The sequence below is a fragment of the Hipposideros armiger genome, unplaced genomic scaffold (genome assembly GCF_001890085.2).
Source record: "Hipposideros armiger isolate ML-2016 unplaced genomic scaffold, ASM189008v1 scaffold_102, whole genome shotgun sequence".
NCBI classification, from domain to species: domain Eukaryota; kingdom Metazoa; phylum Chordata; class Mammalia; order Chiroptera; family Hipposideridae; genus Hipposideros; species Hipposideros armiger.
Genome location: NW_017731452.1, coordinates 2,885,319 through 2,906,494, shown reverse-complemented (window position 1 = coordinate 2,906,494; position 21,176 = coordinate 2,885,319). Strand labels below are relative to the sequence as shown.

Here is a 21,176-nt window from a genome sequence, read left to right as displayed (position 1 = left end):
CAACGGTAACTTCTGGGTAGTGGACTTACAGACAACTTACTTTTTTTAGGTTTCTGTGATTACACGTTTTCTCTGTTGGGAAAGAAACGTTTTTTTATTTATTTTTTAACCAGCAACTTTATTACACACTGCGTCATCCTTCAGCAGCTCAGGGCTGCTCAGCTCAAGGTGCCCTGTTCAATCTTAGTTGCTGCGGAGGGGAGGGGCCGCAGCCCACCATCCCATACAGGTGTTGAACCGGCAACCCGACTGCTCAGAGCTTGTGCTCTTAACCAACTGAGCCACTCGACTGGCTCTGAAATTTCTTTTTAAAAGCATGAACATGAAGAGAAAGAAAGAGGATAACAGAGAATTGCTTCATTAACCTTAGATGATTGAACCTAAGCGTGAATTTAAGGGCCTCACCTAATTCAAACAAAAACTGGATAATCATTTGGCGAAATGAGGGATACCTCCAAAATATTCATTCATTGTCTCAAATCCTGACTTATCGAGTGGTTACAGCTTGGTTGATAAAATCCTGTATATTTCTCACCTTTTCTCCTCTTGCAACTACACTGTGTGATTCAGTTTCAGAAGCTACCAACATCTAATCTGTAAATAATTTGATGTTCACCAGACACAGTTGTAATTTTCCAGCCAGTGGTTTCCACATGCCATGTGGATCCTGCCAAAAACTCACATTTACTTGGGGCTGGACCAGAGGGGATTTTTGCCAAAGAGCAAACAAAAGCTCCAAGGTCTTTGGGCAGAGTCCTGGCAAAGCAAGGCTGCTGGTGAGTAACTTGGAGAAGTGTGTGCCACCTCTGCCCTCCCCATTCTTCCCCTTTCCAAACCCTTCCCCTCTAAAAAGCCACATGCAGCCTCCATTTTGAACATTTTAATTAGAAAGTTACAAAACATAATGGTTCTTTATACAAATTTTGCATTAAAATAATTTAATAAAACGCCAAGTAATGTTTATACACATCGTTAGCTGTCTTTCCATGTCTCATCATCTTTTGTAATCCAGAAAATCCAGCAACCATTTTTCATTTAAATCTCAAAAAAAAAAAAAAAAAGGCATGTTAAACAGCCCTAAATTTTTTCAAGGAAAGGCAGAGGGGCCAGTGTTAGGATATTTATGTGATTGAATAACTTTAAAATACCTCTGTTTCCAAAACTCTTATTTTGGTCAGCCTGAAAGAAAAGGTGCTTTGGAAATAAGAACTGAATCTCCGAGGTAAACTGAGGCACACATTGGACAGTATGTTTGTGAATGGGCAAGAAGGGATCACAGCAGGCATGTCCTTCCAGTGCCAGTGACATCTCTGAGTCATAAAGCAGATCCATCTGTCCTCTGAGAAAACTGCATGTTTCCTCAGGACAAGAACAGAGAATCAGTCTTCTGTGTGCAATCGAGCCCTGCTCCAGCACTCTTCTCCTGCAGACACTGAGTCATGAGGGTCATCTGGCTGGACTGCTTGTCATCTAATGGCCAGGCTGGATCGGGCTGACCGGGCTAGCATCCTTTCTCCCCTCCCTGCTCCTTGTGTGTCTTCCCCAAAGCTGTCTGCTCTCATGGACACCCTGTTCCTTAGTCAAGGGAAATACAAGTAGCTGGGCCTTCCCACTAGCCCTCCAAATAAACTCTGTGGTTGTCGGGCAGTGGGAGCTAATACCAACAACAGGTCCTCTGTCGTCCATGTCCTTTTCAGGAAGGGGGAGGGCTGCCATGGAGGAGTAGCAAGTGTCCAGGCTATTTGGTGAGGGCCAGAGAGAACCTGTTGTTACAATCTTTACTTCCCCCACTGCTGCTAAGGGGATTGGGAATGAAACAGCACTTCTGATTTCGGTCTGCTATTCTAGGGGCAGAGACAGAGGGCAAAGGCAGGGCAAAGCGCCAGCCACAGCAGGGCAGGATAAAGGGCTGTTCAGCTGAGCTGACGACAGACGATGTCTGTTAGACTGAGGACAGGTGGATGGTCCCAGTGTCCTCAAGTTGCCCACCCTCACGTGCACACACGTGTTTTGGAGCACCCGTACTCTCTCCTCTCCCCCTCTCTCCAATTCTCCTGTTAAAGGCCTCTCAGTTCTGGAAATAAAAGTCCTGAATGGGAAATGTAGATGCCCAGGAGTGGAAACTGCTAGTGATTTGCATATCTGTCACAAGAGAGCCCTGAAAAGAGTACAAAGTGAGTTACAATAGGAGGAAGAAATGCATAGCGTGTTTCTCAGTTCAAGAAAGGAAAAGTCTTTGCTTGACAAGATAGGACTCTTTCCAACATGTCAAAACTGACTAGTTTTCTCTTGAAATTCTAGTTTTCTCCTGAAATTCAAGTCTAAGGCCAAAAAAACAGAAGAAGAAAAAAAAGAAAGGGCAAATTATAGCCTGCATGAACCCTCAGACCTTTCCAAACTAGTCCCTGACAATTTTGGTAGGCACTTATAAGACGTGGAATTTGTGTAGAGAAAAATTAGAATTGTTTTTGTCCCTGACAGGAAAAGTGCACATGCTGACACGTGTCCATGGGCTCTTTACAGAAATGTCATAAGACGGCAGTTCTCAGAAGCCAACAGTGAGGTAGCCAGCGTCCTGCTTAGAGTTTTCAGAAATGGCCTTCTTACGATAAGTGCTCCTTATACAGTTCTCCCTGGGGCATCACTGTGACAGGGATCGTGGTGACCACTTGATTCTGAAACACAAATCTTTTGATTCTTTCAAACACCCAGAGGAAGATAAGCAGGATACTGACATACTGGATCCAAGCAAACTTGATCATTTCCCAGAATCCTGGTAGATAAGTACACACAGTTAAGGAGTCTCAGATGACATTTTCTAAGTAAATGCTAAACCAAAGTTTAGACAAGGTATGGCAAAAATGTTTCAAATATCCTGAAGATAAAAAGGATAATAAAAGATTATTAAGACATAAATATGGATGATTCTGACCTAGAAGAACCGCTAAGAAACAGGAGCAGGAAATGAATTTTTTTTTCCCTGTATGAACAGCAGACAGAATCGTTTATGTGGGGTTACAATGCTATAGTAATTTCCAATCTAAGCTTTCCCACATCTGCTCCTTCTGGGGACAACTGAGGAATCCTTCTTTTCTTTTTAGAAACTGAACTACTGTTGGCTCCTTAACAAAAAGGATATGAGATGACTTCCACGGGGTATCGGATGACAGCATTAATCACAAATGGAGCTTCAGCAGCCCTTCCCACCAGCCAGATGGGGTTGAGGTCATTCAGGATGGTGGTTACTGCAATACAATCAGGAGTTAATCCATGAATGCTCTCATTGGCAATACAATATTGAGGGCTATGAAAACACTCTTTTGACCTCTCAAGCAAATTCTGCACTTCAGAACTCAAATGATTTAAAACGAAAGCGAAATTAAATGCGCAAAGTTGCTCACACATTATTTGTTAAAACACTTGTCAAAACATCTTTAAAAACATGGCACCAGTCTATGTGGTCTATAATTGCTGAGTGGCTAAGCAAATGAATATTATGCTGCCACTAAAAATAGTACCAATTAAAACTTTGTTTGGGCCGGCCGAGTGGCGCGTTGGTTAAGAACTGGCTTGGGATGCCAGAGGGCCCTGGTTTGGATCCCACGTATGAGGGCCAGTGACACTGCCCTCTACAGCTAAGATGCTGAACAATAGCTCGATCTGGAGCTGGGCTGCTGTGGGTCGCCGGCGATGGCATAGGCTGCAGTCTCCTGTTGCAGTGGTTTGCCATAGGCTACCATGTGTAGCCAGCAGCCAGCGTGAGCGGCTGTCCAGAGGCTGGCGACTGATCTGCCTCGCCCGGGAAGAGAGCAATGATGGTGCCAGCTTGGGCCAGTGATGCAACATCCTCCACAACTAAACTGAAGAACAACAACAAAAAACAACAGCAACTTATCTGTTCCCCTTCCCCCGATTCCCCAATAAAAATCTTTTAAAAAAAAACCAAACACACTTTGTAGCAGCATGGAAAAATATTTATATTACAAAGTAAATAAAAATTAATTGGATCTAAAAGTGTCTGTAAGCTGTGATAGTAGCTATATAAAAAAACATCTGCGGGGCCGGCCGAGTGGCTCAGTTGGTTAAGAGCTCGCTCAAGAGTGCGAGCTCTGAGCAACAGCGTCTCCAGTTCAATTCCCGGCCCGAGCCGCTGAGCTGCCAACAGGCAGCGGGATAGCTAAGCTAAAAGAAAAAAACCATCTGCATATAGAGGAAGACTGGAAGGAATAAAGAAAGAAAAGTGGATTTGTAGTTTTTTAGTTTAGTTTCAGTTTTGTAGTTTTAAAATTCCTTTATTTTTGGTGTTTATTGTATTGCATAAAACCGAAAAGCAATACTGGAATTGCAGTCATCCTACTTGTTAAATGTCTGTGTGTAGTATCCATGATGTCTGCTTGCCAGGTAATACTTTAGGTGCTGTTAGAGAAAACTTCAGAACCCGCCAAAGGTGCCAAGTCAAGCACATGGAACGGCCTGAGAGCCCCTTCTCTGTAAGGGATGGACATACTGCCTTCCAGCCAGAACCTGGCTATTTTCCTAATTTGATTGCTGATAATGGATGAGTCATTCACATTCCCTATTTCCATCTGAGAACTATGGATAGTAATTTCTCTTTGGTTTCTTTTATAAAAATGGCAAAGGGAGCAAGTCAATTAAGCTTATACATATTTTTAAAAAAAGGAAACCCATTGAGGCAGTGGTGGGATAAATATAGCAATTAATTGGCACTAGCCTGCTGGACTATAGGAGTGGGAGTGTGGGTAAGATATGGGTCTTGAGATCAGGAGAAAAAAGACAAATCCTGGGGAGCCTGTTTGCCTCCCATCACTGACCATTCACTCTTTTTGACATTTTCATCATGAAAAAAGTTCCAGTTCGGTTTCTCTCCAAAGCCCCGCTAACCTGGAAAGACCCTGAGAGGCATCTGAATGAAATCAGGTGACTCACCATTCCGTTCCTGATAGGCAGCAATGATGTGGGTGAGGTCGTAGTCACGGGCGAAAGGACTGGTCCCGTTGATGACAGACACCTGAGATATGGCAGGAGGACAAGGTGTGAGCACCTGAGCAGTTTCTCCTCTTGTTTTTCTACCCTCCTGCCCACCCAGACTGATCTCAGAGACCACCAGTATCATGCTCTTGATGGCCGACTCCAGTATCAATAATCTTTTCTTCAAGGGTGATTGAATTCACCTGCAAACATTTAAGTCATTTGCTCTTAGTCTTTCCACTTGTGGGGATGGAAAAAAAGGGGTCAATATCCACCTTTTAAAGGTTTTAAAGCTCCGTATAAAATACCTCTCTCTCTCTATTCCAAGGGGAGAAATAATTCCTTTAATTTTTAAAAACAGACCATATTTTCAACTCATTTGTCTTTTCCTTGCTCTTCTCTGGATGATCTCTAATTTATCTCTTTTAAATGTAGAGATGGAAATAGTAAGATAGAAATGCAAATAGTAAGCATATAATCCCCTGAAGAAGGAAATGACTTTCTGCCCTCTAATATCATATTCTTGTTGATATAAACCTTCAAATAGAAGGTGCTATAGGTTTCTAGGTGAAGACTGGACTCAGAATGCTGAAACATAGGGGAGGCATTAAAAATGTAAAAAAAAAAAAAAAAGGTTCCAGTCCAAGATGGCAAGAAAGAAGCTTCCTGAACTCACCTTGTCCCACTGACACACTGAATCTACAGCTATGCAGCAGCAATTCCCTCTGAAAGAAATCTAGAAACTAGACTCGTACACATTGGGCAAATGAGGAAATACCCACATCACCCACATTGAAATGCGTCTTGGGACACTCTCAACTACTGGGAGCCACTATGAACAAAAAAGGCGGCTTGGACAATGACAAAGGTTTGAGAGACAACCAAGAGCTGTGGCTGGGCTGACTGACAAGATTCATCTCCTACATGAGACCATTCCATTCATCTCAATAGATGCAGAAAAAGTATTTGACAAAATTCAACATCCATTCATGATAAAAACTCTCAACAAAGCGGGTACAGAAGGAACATATCTCAGCATAATAAAGGACATATATGACCAGCCCACAGCTAACATCATACTCAATGGTGAAAAGCTGAAAGTTTTTCCTCTAACATCAGGGAGAAGACAATGAGGCCCATCTAGCCGCTTTTATTCCACATACAGGAAGTCCTAGCCAGAACAATTAGGCAAGAAAAAAAATTTAAGTCATTCATATTGAAAAGGAAGAAGTAAAATTGTCTCTATTGGTAGATGACACAATATTATATATAGAAAACCCTAAAGACTCCACCAAAAAACTGTTAGAACTAATAAATGAATCAGTAAAGTTGCAGGATACAAAATCAATATACAAAAATCATTTGTATTGCTATACACTAACAATGAAGTATCAGAAAGAGAAATTAAGAAAACAATCTCATTACATTTCATCAAAAAGAATACAAAATACTTAGAAATAAATTTAATCAACGGGGTGAAAAGTTTGTTGGAAACTATAAGACATTGATAAAAGATATTGAAGAAGACACAAATTAATGGAAAGACATTCTGTGCTCATGAGTTGAAAGAATTAATGCTGTTAAAATGTCCATACTATCCTGGCTGGCCGAGAGGCGCAATGGTTAAGAACTGGCTTGGGATGCCAGAGGGCCCTGGTTTGGATCTCACATATGAGGGCCAGTGACACTGCCCTCCACAGCTAAGATGCTGAACAACAGCTCAACCTGGAGCTGGGCTGCCGTGAGTCGCCGGCGAAGGCATAGGCTGTAGTCCCTGCTGCAGTGGGTTGCCATGGGCTACCGTATGTAGCCAGCAGCCAGCTTGAGCAGCCAGCAGCCACAGTGAGCGGCCGTCCAGAAGCCGGCGACTGATCTGCCTCGCCCGGGAAGAGCGCAATGATGGTGCCAACTTGAGCCAGTGAAGCAACGTCCTCCACAACTAGACTGAAGACCAAAATGACAGCAACTTGTCTGCGCCCCTTCCCCAATTCCCCAACGCTGTTCCCATCCCCCTAATTCCCCAATAAAAATCTTAAAAAAAAAATGTCCGTACTATCCAAAGCAATCTATAGATTCAGTGCAATCCCTATCGAAATTCCAATGGCATTTTTCACAGATATGGAAAAAAACAATCTCTGTAAAAAAAACAAAAGTTGTAGGGAATCACAAAAATTACCATATAGCCAAAGCAATCCTGAGAAAGAACAAAGCTAAAGGCATCAAACTCCCTGACTTAAAACTATATTACAAAGCAATCAAAACAGTATGGTATGGCTTAAAACAGATGCACATAAATGGAACATAATAGAGAGCCTAGAAATAAACCCAAAATTGGATGGTCAGTTAATTTATGGTAGGAGTCAAGGATATAATGGGGAAGAATAGTCTCTTCAATAAATGGTACTGGGGAAACTGGATAGCCACATGCAAAAGAATGAAACTGGGCTCCGATCTTACACCACGTATACAAATCAAATCAAAATGGAATAAAACTTACATTTAAGATCTGAAACTGTAAAACTCCCAGAAGAAAACATAGGGGTATAGTACTTTTTTGGTTTTTTTGGAATTTTTATAAGTTCATTTGAGCCAAACTGATGACAATTTGACGATCTCAAATGCTCCCCAGGGGTATGCTACTTGACATCAGTCTTGACAATAATTTTTTTGGATTTGGTATCAAAAGTATAAGCAACAAAAGCAAAAACAATATGTGAGACTATGTCAAACTAAAAAGCATGTGCAGAGTAATGGAAAGCCATCAACAAAGTGAAAAGGCAACCTACAGAACGGGAGAAAATATTAGCAAATAATACATCTGATAAGGGGTTAATACCCAAAATATATTAAAAAACTCACACAACTCAATAGCAAAAACAAAACTCAAAGCCTATCTGATTAAAAATGGGCAGAGGAGCTGAATAGACATTTTCCCAAATTGGCCATCCAGATGGTCAACAGGTACATGAAAAGGTGCTCAACATCACCAATCATCAGGGAAATGCAAACCAAAACCAAAATGAGATACCACTTAATGACTATTATAAAAAAGACGAGGGATAAGTGTTGGTGAGGATATAAAGAGAAGGGAACCCTTGTTCACTGTTGGTGGGAATGTAAATTGGTGTCGCCACCATAGAAAATAGTATGGAAGTTCCTCAAAAAATTAAATAGAGCTGCCACATGATCCAGCAATCCCACCTGTGGGTATATATCCCAGGAAAATGGACACAGGTTATTAAAGAGATATTGGCACCCCCATGTTTACAGTAGCCAAGATACAGAAACAACCTAAGTGTCTGTCAATGGGTGAATGGGGTAAAGAAGATGCGGTATATATATTATGATTATTCAGACATGGAAAAAGAAGAAATCCTGCCATTTGCAAAAACATGGGTGGACCTTAAGGGCATTATGCTAAGTGAAATAAACCAGACAGAGAAAGATAAAACTTCATGGTATCACTTATATGTAGAATCTAAATAAGTCACACTCATTGAAACAGAGCAGAAAAGTGGTTGCCAGGGGCTGGGGGACTCCAGTCGTGGGGGAAATATGGAGAGGTCTGTAAAAGTGCAAAGTTTCAGTTATAAAATGAATAAAGTCTGAAGATCTAATGTATAACATGATGACTGTAGTTAATAATACTGTATTGTATAATGGAAATTTGCTGAGACAGTAGAACTTAAATGTTCTCATACATACACAAAAAGATAAATATGTGAGGTGATGTATGTGTTAACTAATCAGGAAGAATCCTTTTAAAATGTATACATATATCAAACCATCATGATGTATACTTTAAATAGCTTACAATTTTATTTGTCAATTATACCTCAGTAAAGCTGAAAAAAAGGACAACAAAAAACAGCAAAAACTTTTTCCAAGAAAAAAAGAAAAAAAAAAGTGCCATGTTAAGTTTATATCTTAAGAGTCCTCCCTTTTTTTTTTTTTTCAACTTACACTGATTATATCTAGGGTGACCATAATTCCTAGTTTGTCTGGAACAGTTCCGGTTTATATCTGTAATTACTGATAATGTCCTCTTTCCTTTTCAAAAGTATCCCAGCCCAGCTTATATGGGTCCCCTTGTGATAAAATAAAGGTTACTAGTGGGTGTTTAAATCCATGATGAGTTCTGGCCTCAGACAGACAATTCATGGCTCTATTACTTTCAAGTGGTGGGATTTGGGGAAAATTAATTAATGCCTGTAAGTCCCAGTTTCCTCATGTGTAAAATGACAGTTCATTTTTTCAATAAATTGGTCTGAGTGCTTCTAATGTGCCAGGCACTGTTTTAGGCACTGGCGTGAAAGAATAGAGAAGATGCCAGTGCTTTTACTGCTGAGGGAGACAGCAAATAAACAAACTGAAAACATATCTTTAATATATCAGGTGGAAGTAAGAAAAGTAAATCTAGGTGAGGGGTGATGGAGAGAGGGGAATGCTGTTTTAGAAAGAAGTATCAGTGAATGACTGTGGTCAGCGACATTTGAAAAAGGACCTGAATGGAGTGGCAGAATAAGCTATGTGGATAGTTGGCAGAGGGAAAGGCAAGTGCAAAAGCCCTGAGGCAAGGAGCTGCTTCTTGGGTTTGAAGAACAGCACAAAGGCCACTATGGCTAGAAAGGAGCAAGGGGAACAATGATAGGACAAGCAGCTGGAGAGCTGGGAAATGACAGAATAGGCATCTCCTGTGGTTGCTGTGATGATTAAATGATATGATAGATTTAAATGTCTTAACTCAGCACTGGCATACTCGTATGTTATGTGCTCAATCATCGGTTGTTAATATTGTTTTTGAAATGTTTTACACGACCTGAAAAAGATCCCTTAGAATACAGCGTGTGCGTGTGTGCATATGTGTGTGAGTATCTGAAAGCAATAAACAATTTTGTTCTTAAAGACAGATTTTTTTTCCCTTTCTTTCTAGGTGTAAATAACAGGTGTATCTGTCTCCATATTTTGAAAGAATTCATGGCATGAATTCTTCAGAAATCCTCTTCTGTGCCACCCGCAGAGAAATGCGATTTCCAACTTCCATTTCTCCCTCTTCAAAGAACTGATCCACAGTAACATATAGAAACAAAGGAGATGGACAAGGAGAAGCATCCTTACATTGTATCGAACATCTAGGCCACTGTAGCTTAGGGGCTGCTTCTGCTGCAGCCTCAGGTCTCCGTTCACATATAATTGGGACCCCGGAATAGCGAAGGAGGATTGGAGAAACGCCATGCTCTGCATCACGAATGTCGACATCCTCTGAAATCATGAGAGGGAGAGGCAATACCAATCTCGGTCAGATCCGAAGGGCTCTGGGCTCCAAGGGTCACCTGTCTATAATTGAAGCCTAACAGTCCTTCACATACCTGGCTTAGTCATGCAGGAAGCACTCTGTCCAGAACCCTTAACGGAGCTGTTAATGGCTTATGTAAATTAATATGGCCCGAATGCAAAACACTTGATTTGCCTAAGTTAAAATCCCAAACCATCCCTCAGAAAAGAGCCTTTTTCTACAGTGTGGGTTCTCCTAGAAAACAGAAAGAGGGCTCTGTTCTATTAAAAAGACGAAAGAGAGAGAGGGCAGGCTTCCTTTAGGAACTGACTCACGTGCAACTGGTAGGAGAAAGTCAAGATGAGCTGCACACCAAGAACATCCTCTGTGGACTGCAGGGGAAGCTCCAGTTTAAAATGTAACATGTCCATTTTCCCATCCTGGTTCCTGTCTTCTTCTCTAGCCTAGGAAACCCAAAGAGGGTCAGTGACCCTGGTCCTTAAGAAGTTGGGAAGAATCCATATCATTATTGTACATACACAGTGACCCACTGTTCTGCCATACACAGGTATTATCTCCCTCATCAAAAGAAAAAGAGAAGAATAGGTATAAGTGGATCAATGCTGGGGAAAGAGACACAACGGCCATGGCCCCTGAACTCCATACTTATTTATGCTCTCAAATATTCAAGGACCAAACTGAACGGGAACGTGAAGTGGCGATGATAACAATAAACATCTGGATGGCATTTTTCCTTTTCAGTTGTCCTATTTTAACTTTTTTTTGTTTTGTTGCTGGTGTTTTCTTTCTTTTTTCATTTTTATAAACATGCCTGAGTTTGTATAGAAAATGTAAATAGCGTATCAGACTTGTCTGCCACTTGTCGTCTAGAAGTCAACTTTTGTAAAATACAAAAGAAACTAATACTAATCTTTATGCATCCCCCAGACTCAGCAAAAAAACACCAAGCTCTATACATCCTGTAACCACAAGTGTCTTTGTTTCAGATTCTCCATGTTGGACCTCATCTTATCATTGTCAGGACTTTAAAGCCTAATGCATCTTTTAGTAGCAATCAATACAATGAAAAAAGGGAGCTAAGTAAAATCAGTAGGCCATTAAAACCACACAGATACCTTTCTCCACACATGAAAGTGGAGAAAAACAGATTTGAGGAGGGAAAAAGACAAATTACAGCTCATAAGAAAACCTTGAGGGCCGGCCGAGTGGCACGATGGTTAAGAACTGGCTTGGGACGCCAGAGGGCCCTGGTTCGGATCCCACATATGAGGGCCAGTGACACTGCCCTCTACAGCTAAGATGCTGAACAACAGCTCCACCTGGAGCTTGGCTGCCATGAGTCGCGGGCAACGGCAGGTGGGGTGCCATGGGCTACGGTGTGTAGCCAGCAGCCGCTGTAAGCGGCCGTCCAGAAGCCGGTGACTGATCTGCCTCGCCCAGGAAGAGCGCAATGATGGTGCCAACTTGGGCCAGTGAAGCAACGTCCTCAACTAGACTGAAGAACAAAAGGATATCAACTTGTCTGTTCCCCTTCCCCCAATTCCCCAATTAAACAAACAAACAAAAAAGAAAACCTTGGTATCCAGTCTTGCCATCCATTGTCATACCTTATAGTGATCCTAAGATGACTAGCAGGGAAGGGTGGTTAGTGAAATGTGATCACTGCTGACATGACTCCTTGGCACAACACTGGATCTTCTTGCTACAATGGATCCTTTCCCAGTGTAAGTTCCCAGAAGGATTCCACTACGGTGTATCAACAGTCTCATCTGAATTCTCCATCTACTGATTCATTTCTTTCCACTAATACTGTTACATGGGGAAGAGATTCTTTGTTGTTTTTCAGGCTAATAAGGTCATTTTAGGAGATATCTCAGTTTTCAAAAACTTTCAATCGTTTCTTTCTTTCTAGACAATAATGTCCTTATCTTAGGCCTCTCTTCTGCTGGATACTGTTTTTTCTGTCCTGTTTCATCAGCTTAGCAGGTGCAGGGCAGGGCTATCTGTTATCATGGCTGACGATCAAGTTACTGAGGCAATTATGTATTAGCGATACGGATGGAAAAGAGGCTGCCTTGTCTTTCTGTGACTTTTCTTCAGTTGGTGTCTGGGAAGACTTGGAAGACAAAGTTGGGTAAACTCTTTGGAGTGGATCCCTGCCTTCTGGGTCTTTAGGGTTGAACAGAAAGACAAAGATCAAATGTTTCAACTTGCAAGAGACGGACGGTGGTGAGGAGGGAACTGCCAGAAGAATCTGGACTCCAACACAGTGTGGGAGGGAGAGACACACAATTTATTTGATTTTTAAAATAAGTCTAGGGGCAGCCGGTTAGCTCAGCTGGTTAGAGTGCAGTGCTCACAACCCCAAGGTTGCCGGTTCGATCCCTGCATGGGCCACTGAGCTGTGCCCTCCACAACTAGATTGAAACAACTACTTGATTTGGAGCTGATGGGTCCTGGAAAAACACACTATTCCCCAATAAAAAAATTAAATATTAATAATTAATATTAAAAAAATTAATAATTAAAAAAATAAGTCTAAGGTAAGCCCAGCAAGTATTATCCCCATTGTACAGATGAGAAAAATCAAGGCTCAGGGAAGTGAAGGGATACATTGGATACAGCTAGTAAAGGTAAAGACAGGATATGAAACCATGTCTTTGACTTCAAGTGTGGTTCTCTTTCCAGGACTAAAATGTCGAGACAAAACAACAACAACAACAACCCAAAAAACAACTCAAGAAGATGTTGGGTAGGACAAATCTTTGTGCAAAAAGCCAGCATGAAAAGTATAAATCTGTGTACTTGTTTGTGCACACACTTTTATTCCAAGTTCACAGAGAACAGAGATCTGGCATAGCACTATACTTAGTGTCTACTTGTTAAATTCCCTCATTAATCTGTCAAGTAATTTTTGAGAGCCTACAATGTGTCAGGCACTATTTCAGGTGCTGGGAATAAAATGGCAAACAAAATAGACTAAGTCCCCACCCTAATGGAGCTTACATTCCCAGCCAGGCAGAAAATAAACAAATCAACAAGTAAATAACGTACCAACATTAGGTAATGATAAGTGCCACAAAGAAAAATGAAACTGACTAAAATTAGAGAATGGCCAGGTAGAATTTATTTTTACAGAAAATATTCAGGAAGAACCGGCAGTTGGAAACCTGGATGAGGTGAAGTGAGGAGGCATGAAAATATCTGGGAGAAGAGTAATCCAGGCTAACAAAGTGAAGATTAACTGAGTAACAGCGGGTTAACGTTTCAGAGAGTGTTATGAGGCCAGTGCGGCTCAGCAGAGGAGTGAGATGGAGAGTAGTGGATAAAGAGGGCCACAAGAGCGCCATGGGGACAAGTGGCGTTGCAAACAGTGTATCTCCCACAATGACCTATCACCAAGTTAAGACTGTCACTCCTCTAGTTTGGCAAGGTGGGCCACCTTGACATGCTACCACTTGGACCACTGATGAAATCAATTATTCAATTTCACTTAGTTCTAATCAAGCTTAACGGATGTGCAACAGCCATGAAGGCAGACATTCAAAGAGCTAATGCTCCTTTAACAGAAGATCAAGATTAGCATCTAAGATCAAATTGGTGTGTCTGGCTAAGATAATTCATAAATCACACCATCACCTTGTTTCTATTAGATATATGTGCAATCTGGGACAATTTTTATATCCACTGATTGTCCCATCTGATCCCCGTGCATATCCCAGGAGAGAGATTATTATTAGTAATAGTAATAATTAGAGGTGCTATCATGGTCTTTATATAATTAGATGGAGGCTGAGAGAGGGTATGGAACCCAATGACAGGACTGGGGCTAGGACTTAGGTTTGCTGACTCCTGATTCAGGGCTCCTTCTATAACAGCCCACAAGAACCCTAATTTCAAAGATTTCTGGTGGTTCAAGAAGGATAATCCTTTACAGCAGCAGTTCTCAACCTGTGGGTTGCGACCCCTTTGAGGGTCGAACGACCCTTTCACAGGGGTCGCCTAAGACCATCGGAAAACAAAAAGATATTTACATTACGATTCATAACAGTAGCAAAATTACAGTTATAGAGTAGCCACGAAAATAATTTTATGGTTGGGGGTCACCGCAACATGAGGAACTGCATTAAGGGGTCACGGCATTAGGAAGGTTGAGAATCGCTGCTTTGGTATATGTGAAATCAACACAAATATACTAGATAGGATAAATACAGGCATTGTCAGATTTAATCAATGCGCATCAGTCCACCTGTATCAATCAGGGTCCAATCAGGAAAACAGTAACTAAACAGTTATTTTAACAGAGGGAATTTAGTATGGGGCATAATTAGTAACATAGATATTAGAGGACTAAAAAGGCAAAAAAGGAATGCTGCAATAACACAGAGAAAGTAACTGCAGGAAGCAGCTCATGTCCTTAGGGCTGGGGAAGAAAGGGAAGAGGCTGGCATTACCTCGAGGAGCTGGGACTCAGACCTCAAGATGGGAGTGCTGCGCAGCTGGTGCTGGGACCTCCAGAGCTTGGAGGAGGAACCCACTGGAGGAAATTAATAAGGCTAGAGGAAAGACTTACTCCTTCCTGTTTACATCACCCCAGCAATGGTTCTTCACCCTGGCAGCGGCAACTGGTTAGTTTCCAGTTTTTTCCTACTCCCAGAACAAGGCTCATCATGCCTCCTACTGGCAGAACCTAACGGGAAGCCAGTGGGCAAAGGAGAATGGTTTTCAGCATCTCAGTGTCAGCGTCACAAAGCAAAGGAAAGGAGGGTGGGTTTGGAGCTGAGACAAGACCTGAAAACAACACACCTTCTGATGGTAAGAGTTGCTATAAATTTAAGAGTGCCATTGTTTTCAAATGGCCTGACTTGCAATATTTTCCCCATCAAGGATTCTACAGCATCTCGTGGTTTGTTTTCATACCTTTCATTTTTCTAAGTTATATTCTTTTATTAAAGGATAATTTCTTAGTTTAGGCTAGTGTCCACTTTATCATTGACATCATTGAGTGTTCTATTTTTTTTTAAGTGATGAAAATACTCTTTGGCATCAGTCTTTGGGTCTCCTGAAAAGTAGAGACCACTAACTATTTCATGGCTCCTAGATTCATGAAATCCTTGCTACCTGTATTTCAATGAATCTAAGATACCATCAATTATAAAACACACCATTAGTTTATGTACCAGTAAAAAAGGAAAAATAATTCCAATTAAGTTATATCACAATGTTTCTAATCACTTAGAATATTTATTTTATACTTATTGGAAGAGCTTTTAGACTTAGGCATATTTATATCAGATATACATAGAAAAATATAAGTGAAATAAATTGATCCAGGGATTCCTAAAACTTCTTTATATCATGATTCTTTTGAATCCCTTTTTGACTCAATGATATTCATACTTTTCTATGCAATTTTGTCCTTAGTGTCACCAAACACATTAGTGATAAAGCATTTCAAAAATCAATTCATAAAGGGAACTAAAATCCATTGGTCTGGGCTCTTGAGCAGGCTTTAAAATTATGTGGAGCTAGCCTATTTTTAAATGCCTCTTGAACCATCCCATACCCACTCTCCATTTGGCTGTTTAGGGGTTAAAATAATATTTTACTCTCTTACTATTTTATTTGTCAATTATACCTCAATAGAGCTGAAAACAACAACATTTTACTAACGTCTCGGGGGTTTTCTTTCAAGTTGCTGAAGTCCCTTCTGTAGCTTTTAGTGCTGGCATTTTTGATGTTTACACATTTTGATGTTTACAGGCAGTGAGGACTATGCAGGCCTGTCTCCTGGCCAACAGCTCCAATAAGATACCACAGACACACTCTGATTTCAGAGATGTGAAAAAGCAGACACATAGAGTCTCAGACACATACGCTCGTAGACACTCCACTCATCTTCCTGTGTCCTCCCATAACCTTCAGCTCCATATTCTCTGGGTCCACAGATGCCTTCAAGAGCCAAGTCAGGCTTATTGAGGGAAAAGGTCTATCTGCTTTTTTTTCTTCTCACACTAGAAATGACAAAAAACTTGACTTTTAAAAGCCTTAAAAACATAGAGACTTTAGAGATGCTGTCCAAGGTAAGCTGACCAAAACAGAACCAAGGCCATTTTTTATTTTTGAGGCATTTTCCCAAGTAGCAACTAAAAAGCCATCTCCAGTATTTGGTCAAACCGTGATCTAAAACCATTGCTTCTTTGGCTTCAGGTGCAGTTTCTCAGATGGGCTTGTAGTGAGTCTAGTTTCATATTCAGAGTTAGAAAAGTAAAGTGTTTTGTTGCAATAAGGGTTAAGAGTATAACATACGGAACAAGAAATCCTTGAGCTCAGCCAAGAAGGAAGCAAATAAGTTACTGAGAAAGGCTGTAGATGACAAGGTCATAAATTACTTATAGACACCGGCCTAGAGTGGAGGAGAACAAAAAGACTAAGGAAAAAGAGCTTTGGTTTTGTATTTTACAGTGTAAAACTGTCCAGTATTAAAGAGTATTAATAGTTCTGGACACCATAAAAAATAAGAGGTAGTCTTGGCTTTGCAGATTTAAAATCTGTACACAGGGTGGCCGGGTAGCTCAGTTGGTTACAGCGTGTGCTCTGAACAACAAGGTTGCAGGTTTGATTCCGGCATGGGATGGTGGGCTGAGCCCCCAGCAACTAGACTGAAAATGGTGACTGAAATTGGAGCTGAGTTTCACCCTCCACAGCTAGACTGAAGGACAACGACTTGACTTGGAGCTGATGGGTCCTGGAAAAAACACACTGTTACCCAATTAAAAAAATAAATAAAATAAAAAATAAAATCTGCACACATACCAGAAGCAGGGGAAACACGGGCAGTGTTCTCAAGGGAGTAGTTTCCAGTCACAGAGATAAGAGACTAACTAGCAATCCAACTGGGGAGTCAACCAGTTGTGGTGGATGAACAAGTGAAAAGGACAAATGAGTGAAACCTAATGTTATATCCCTGTTTTCATGATTATTTTTAAGTTTTCATGATTATTTCTTAGACTCAAATAACCAGAAGAGTATGATAGGGAGGAATATACCAATGTAAGGAAAAAAATTGCTACTCAAAATTTAAGACAGGGAATGTTAACCTAAAGTAAAAGTAGCAAGTTAATTGTTTGTTTGTTTGGAATAAAAAACCGTCTGATTCCACTTTTGGAAAGGAAACATATGCACATGGAATGTAAGGATACCTGGGCACTGGCCTCTCATCCAGTCACCCTTCCTCAGAGGCATTATAATCTCAAATATGAATAAAAATGGACAACAGGTCATGATTAGTAAAGAGCTATTGAAAGAAATTTGTCTCCTACTCCAGTTCTGTTTTAAAAATCAATTTAAAAATGCTGATCATTTAAAGAATGAAAGCGTTCAACAATGTTGGTTACAAAACCCAGAAGACTTCCATCCCCATGGCAAATATTTTCACCTCATTTCAGGCATTCTCTGTTGACTTCCCAACAGAGATGAAGATTTAGTTTTCTTCCCCTCACCTCCCACCAGCCCTCAACACACACTCTCACTCTCTCTCTCTCTCTCTCTCTCTCTCTCTCTCTTCCCATCCCCCAAGAGAGTTAAACTCTCATTTGATTATGTAACTCATTCACAACTCTGATTACTTTTCCTTTCCTTACTTTTATTTCTCTGGAGTTAATAATTATTTTATTTGCTTGCTTAGTTTTCTATGTACTTACACAATTTCAACAAACAGCTTCTATTGCAATTCTAACAATTTGATGTTTAAAGATGTAAGATTTATTCAAAATCTTATTCACTGCAATGTTCTAATACTGAAAAAGTAAATCAGTATCCACCAATGAGAACTGGTTAAATCCATTACAGTTTTCCATATTATAAAATACTTTGCAGATCTTATAAAGAATGAGGTTGATTAACAAGTATTGATACATGTACCAAATTAAGCCTTTAATTTTATGTCATTACATACATCTGTAACTCTAATATTTTACAATGGGCATGCATTTTTATAATCAGAAAAAAATGTAACAAAATTTAAATCAGAAAAAGTAATCTGATTCATATTTTGTTTGTAGTTATTCATATAACCAATAAAATTTAATATATATATTTTTATTTTATTTAGATGCTGGAAAAAAGTCTGAATATTTTTTTTCAGCTACACAAGTTTGGCTTGTAAGCCAATCATCTCAGAGATGTCTGAAGAGATTCAACTTTGGAAGAAGGAAAACTAGAATTTGCATACTTCTAAAGGAAAACGTTTTCCAAAAAAAAAATGAATAGAAAGGAGTGCTTGTAAAGGAAGCACTGACTTATCCTGAAGCAAATACTAAATTACAGTCAATAAAATGCTTTAGTTTCATCCTGGACAGCTGCAGGATGGAGCAGCATCTAATGAGACAAGCCCAGAGTGGCGGGACTAGGCCACTGTCGCTCAACCAATCAGCGCCTGGGCTTCCAGATGTCAAGTCAGCATAAAAATGCCTGCCCTTTCCGTTCCTACCGTGTTTCGATGCACAACTGCTGCGACACCACGGGGTCGTAACAAGAATACTGCCCGTCCTTCATGACTCATAAAGGTACTTTCGCGATCACCTTTCTATCAGGCCAGACCCACGGACATACCGGGGGTCAGAAACAGGCTGTCGCAGGCTTCTGGGTTGTGTCAGGAAGCAAGCATCCACTGACAACAGTGGCTAATTTTCTTGGGGTTGTGGGCAGCTTGGAGAAGTGGAATTTAAACATATATCAGGCCACTGAGCCTGTGTACACAACTTACCGTGCGTTCCCAAACCCCAAACTGGGCTCCCCTGGGGCCGGGCCTCTAGCCTCCTCACCCACCCAGCCCGACCCCCCTCCCACTCCTGGGGAGCAGTTAGGCCCGGGCAGGAACCACGCACCGAAACGAGCGGGACACGCAGGTGATCCCCCTGCAGACGGTTGAAGGCGGGGAACGTGCTCCAGGCGAGGAACCCGCCGCGCTCCGGTCCCAGCAGGACCACGAGCAGCACCTGGTGCTGGAAGCGCACGGTCGGCTGCTCCTCGTAGTTGCTCCGCTTCAGCCAAAACCCTGAGGTAAAGAGGGCGGGAGGACGGTGGGGAGGAGGTCAGGAAGGCCCGCGCGGGCGTAGCGGGGCCGCGGGGAGCTCTGTCGCGCATCGGCCGGGGGCAGGCTCACCGTGGCTCCGGAAGGCCACTAGCAGCGGCGGGATGTACGTAAGCGCGGTGGCCAGCAGCAGGAACAGCGCGGCCTTGGAGCAGAGCCCCGCGCGGTAGCCGCGCTCGGTTGGGTGAGAGAAGAGCTCGTAAAGCGCCATGAGCGCGGCGCCGAGTATGGCTGCACGCTTCTGACCCCTCTGCACATAGGGAGGGGCGACCAAGTTTGGCTTCTCCTGGTTGCCATAGCCTTGGTCTCTACGGCAACCGACGGCGCAGGAAAAGGAACCAATAGCAAGGACGCCGGGCCTTGATAGGGGTGGGGCGGACGGGGGGCGGTGCCCACTGGGGCGGTCGACTTTGTTTTGTACGTTTCGTGCGTTTTCCCAAAGGCTGAGTGGAAGTAGGGTGTTTCTGTGCACCCAAATCGTTGCTGTCGCCCGTATTAACATTTGTGTAAAATAAGATTTTCATAAAAGTTGACTCAAAGTAAATACCTGCTATATGTCTGTCATTCATTAAGTATGAACCAATGAGATTCATACATAAGTCCAACCAGTGTCAGCACACCTACATTGGAGGAAAACACAACATAAATGTGCCCGTAATCTTGAGCCTGGTCCTGGGCTAAGACCAAATCCAGATCCCTTTGTTTCCAAATTTCCTGTTGCTTTCACTATATTCCATAGCAGGACAGACACAGAAACAGGACACAAATCTCCCGGTTCTTCGTGGGATAAAGGATAATTACTTACAGAGCTCTCTCTGCTATACTTTGTTACCCTGTATTGGGTACAAGCTCTGCTATCGGTTTTAGGGGAAGCTATGGTCTTCCCCAAAGATAACATTGGCTTATCACTTAATTGAATGTTCCCTCCTGCCCTCACCCCAAACCAGTATTTCGAACATGGCAGAAGAATTCCTTCCTTCCTTCCTTCCTACTTTGCTTCCTTCCTTCCTTCCTTCCTTTCTTCTTCTTTTTTTTTTATCATGGTTTACATCCAAGTTCTTCACCAAAAGGCCCTGAAGGATCATATTACAGTGCCAAGACATAGTGTGAGGTTTGTGCTCAGAATGGAGTCCAGTAGTAGATGCCATTATTTTAAAGGCAACCTAGAAATGGCTTTTAGATGAAGAGAACAGCCAAGATCCTAACAACAGAGAGAGTTCAAGACCTGTACATTTGGGAAAACTATCCAGGGTCCTTACCACAGTCCAAGATGACAGTGTCATTAGCCATAAAATGCTTTTGACATATCCAGTCCAGTACTATTCAATTCTTGCTTTAAAGATTTTCTGGACTGGCAACACAACTCTTAAATATAGCAATTGTATTTTTTTTTTTAAGCTGAGCCATCCTGCCACCTGTTGGCAGCTCAGCGGCAGCTCAACTCAGGCCAGGCATCGAACTGCTGTTGCTCAGAGCTCAAACTCTTGAGCGAGCTCTTAACCAACTGAGTCACTTGGCCGGCCCAATTGTATTTTTTAAATCTTATCATTCTGACGTTATATATTCTTTCAGTGGATGACTTTCATTTATTTCAATAACCATTAAAATAAGATTCTAGAATAGATGGTTCTAGTGTCACCTCCTGAGGGTGGCTCTGCTCTGAGGAAGATGTTTGCCTCCAAAGCTCCTCTTTCAGCAGAAGGAAACAAGCACTGTAGCCAATGTCAGCGTCGTTACTGCTGAAATAGAGGGAGGTGACTGCTAAGAATTTAGGTGTATGAGCATCCTGAGATGCCA

General features: G+C 41.7%; 1 protein-coding gene across 1 annotated transcript; it reads right to left on the bottom strand.

The window, feature by feature from the left end:
* Nucleotides 1–886: 886 nt before the first annotated feature.
* Nucleotides 887–19,766, bottom strand: TMEM231 (transmembrane protein 231). The gene is made up of 7 exons (XM_019646428.1): nt 19,452–19,766; nt 19,174–19,343; nt 10,600–10,728; nt 10,108–10,251; nt 4,948–5,029; nt 3,140–3,245; nt 887–2,784 (listed from the first exon to the last, which is right to left on the bottom strand). The coding sequence occupies exons 1-7, from the start codon at nt 19,588–19,590 to the stop codon at nt 2,604–2,606; spliced, it is 951 nt and encodes a 316-aa protein (XP_019501973.1). The 5' UTR covers nt 19,591–19,766; the 3' UTR covers nt 887–2,603.
* Between the last annotated feature and the right edge of the window lie 1,410 nt (nt 19,767–21,176).

Bases quoted from the DNA above. Each gene is read 5' to 3' on its own strand.
- TMEM231 (XM_019646428.1), bottom strand. From the start codon at position 19,590: ATGGCGCTTTACGAGCTCTTCTCTCACCCAACCGAGCGCGGCTACCGC. The intron at 19,344-19,451 runs GTGAGCCTGCCC...TCTTTACCTCAG, and splicing joins AGTGGCCTTCCGGAGCCACG to GGTTTTGGCTGAAGCGGAGC. The intron at 2,785-3,139 runs ATATCCTTTTTG...AACTGTGTGTAC, and splicing joins TACCCCGTGGAAGTCATCTC to TTATCTACCAGGATTCTGGG.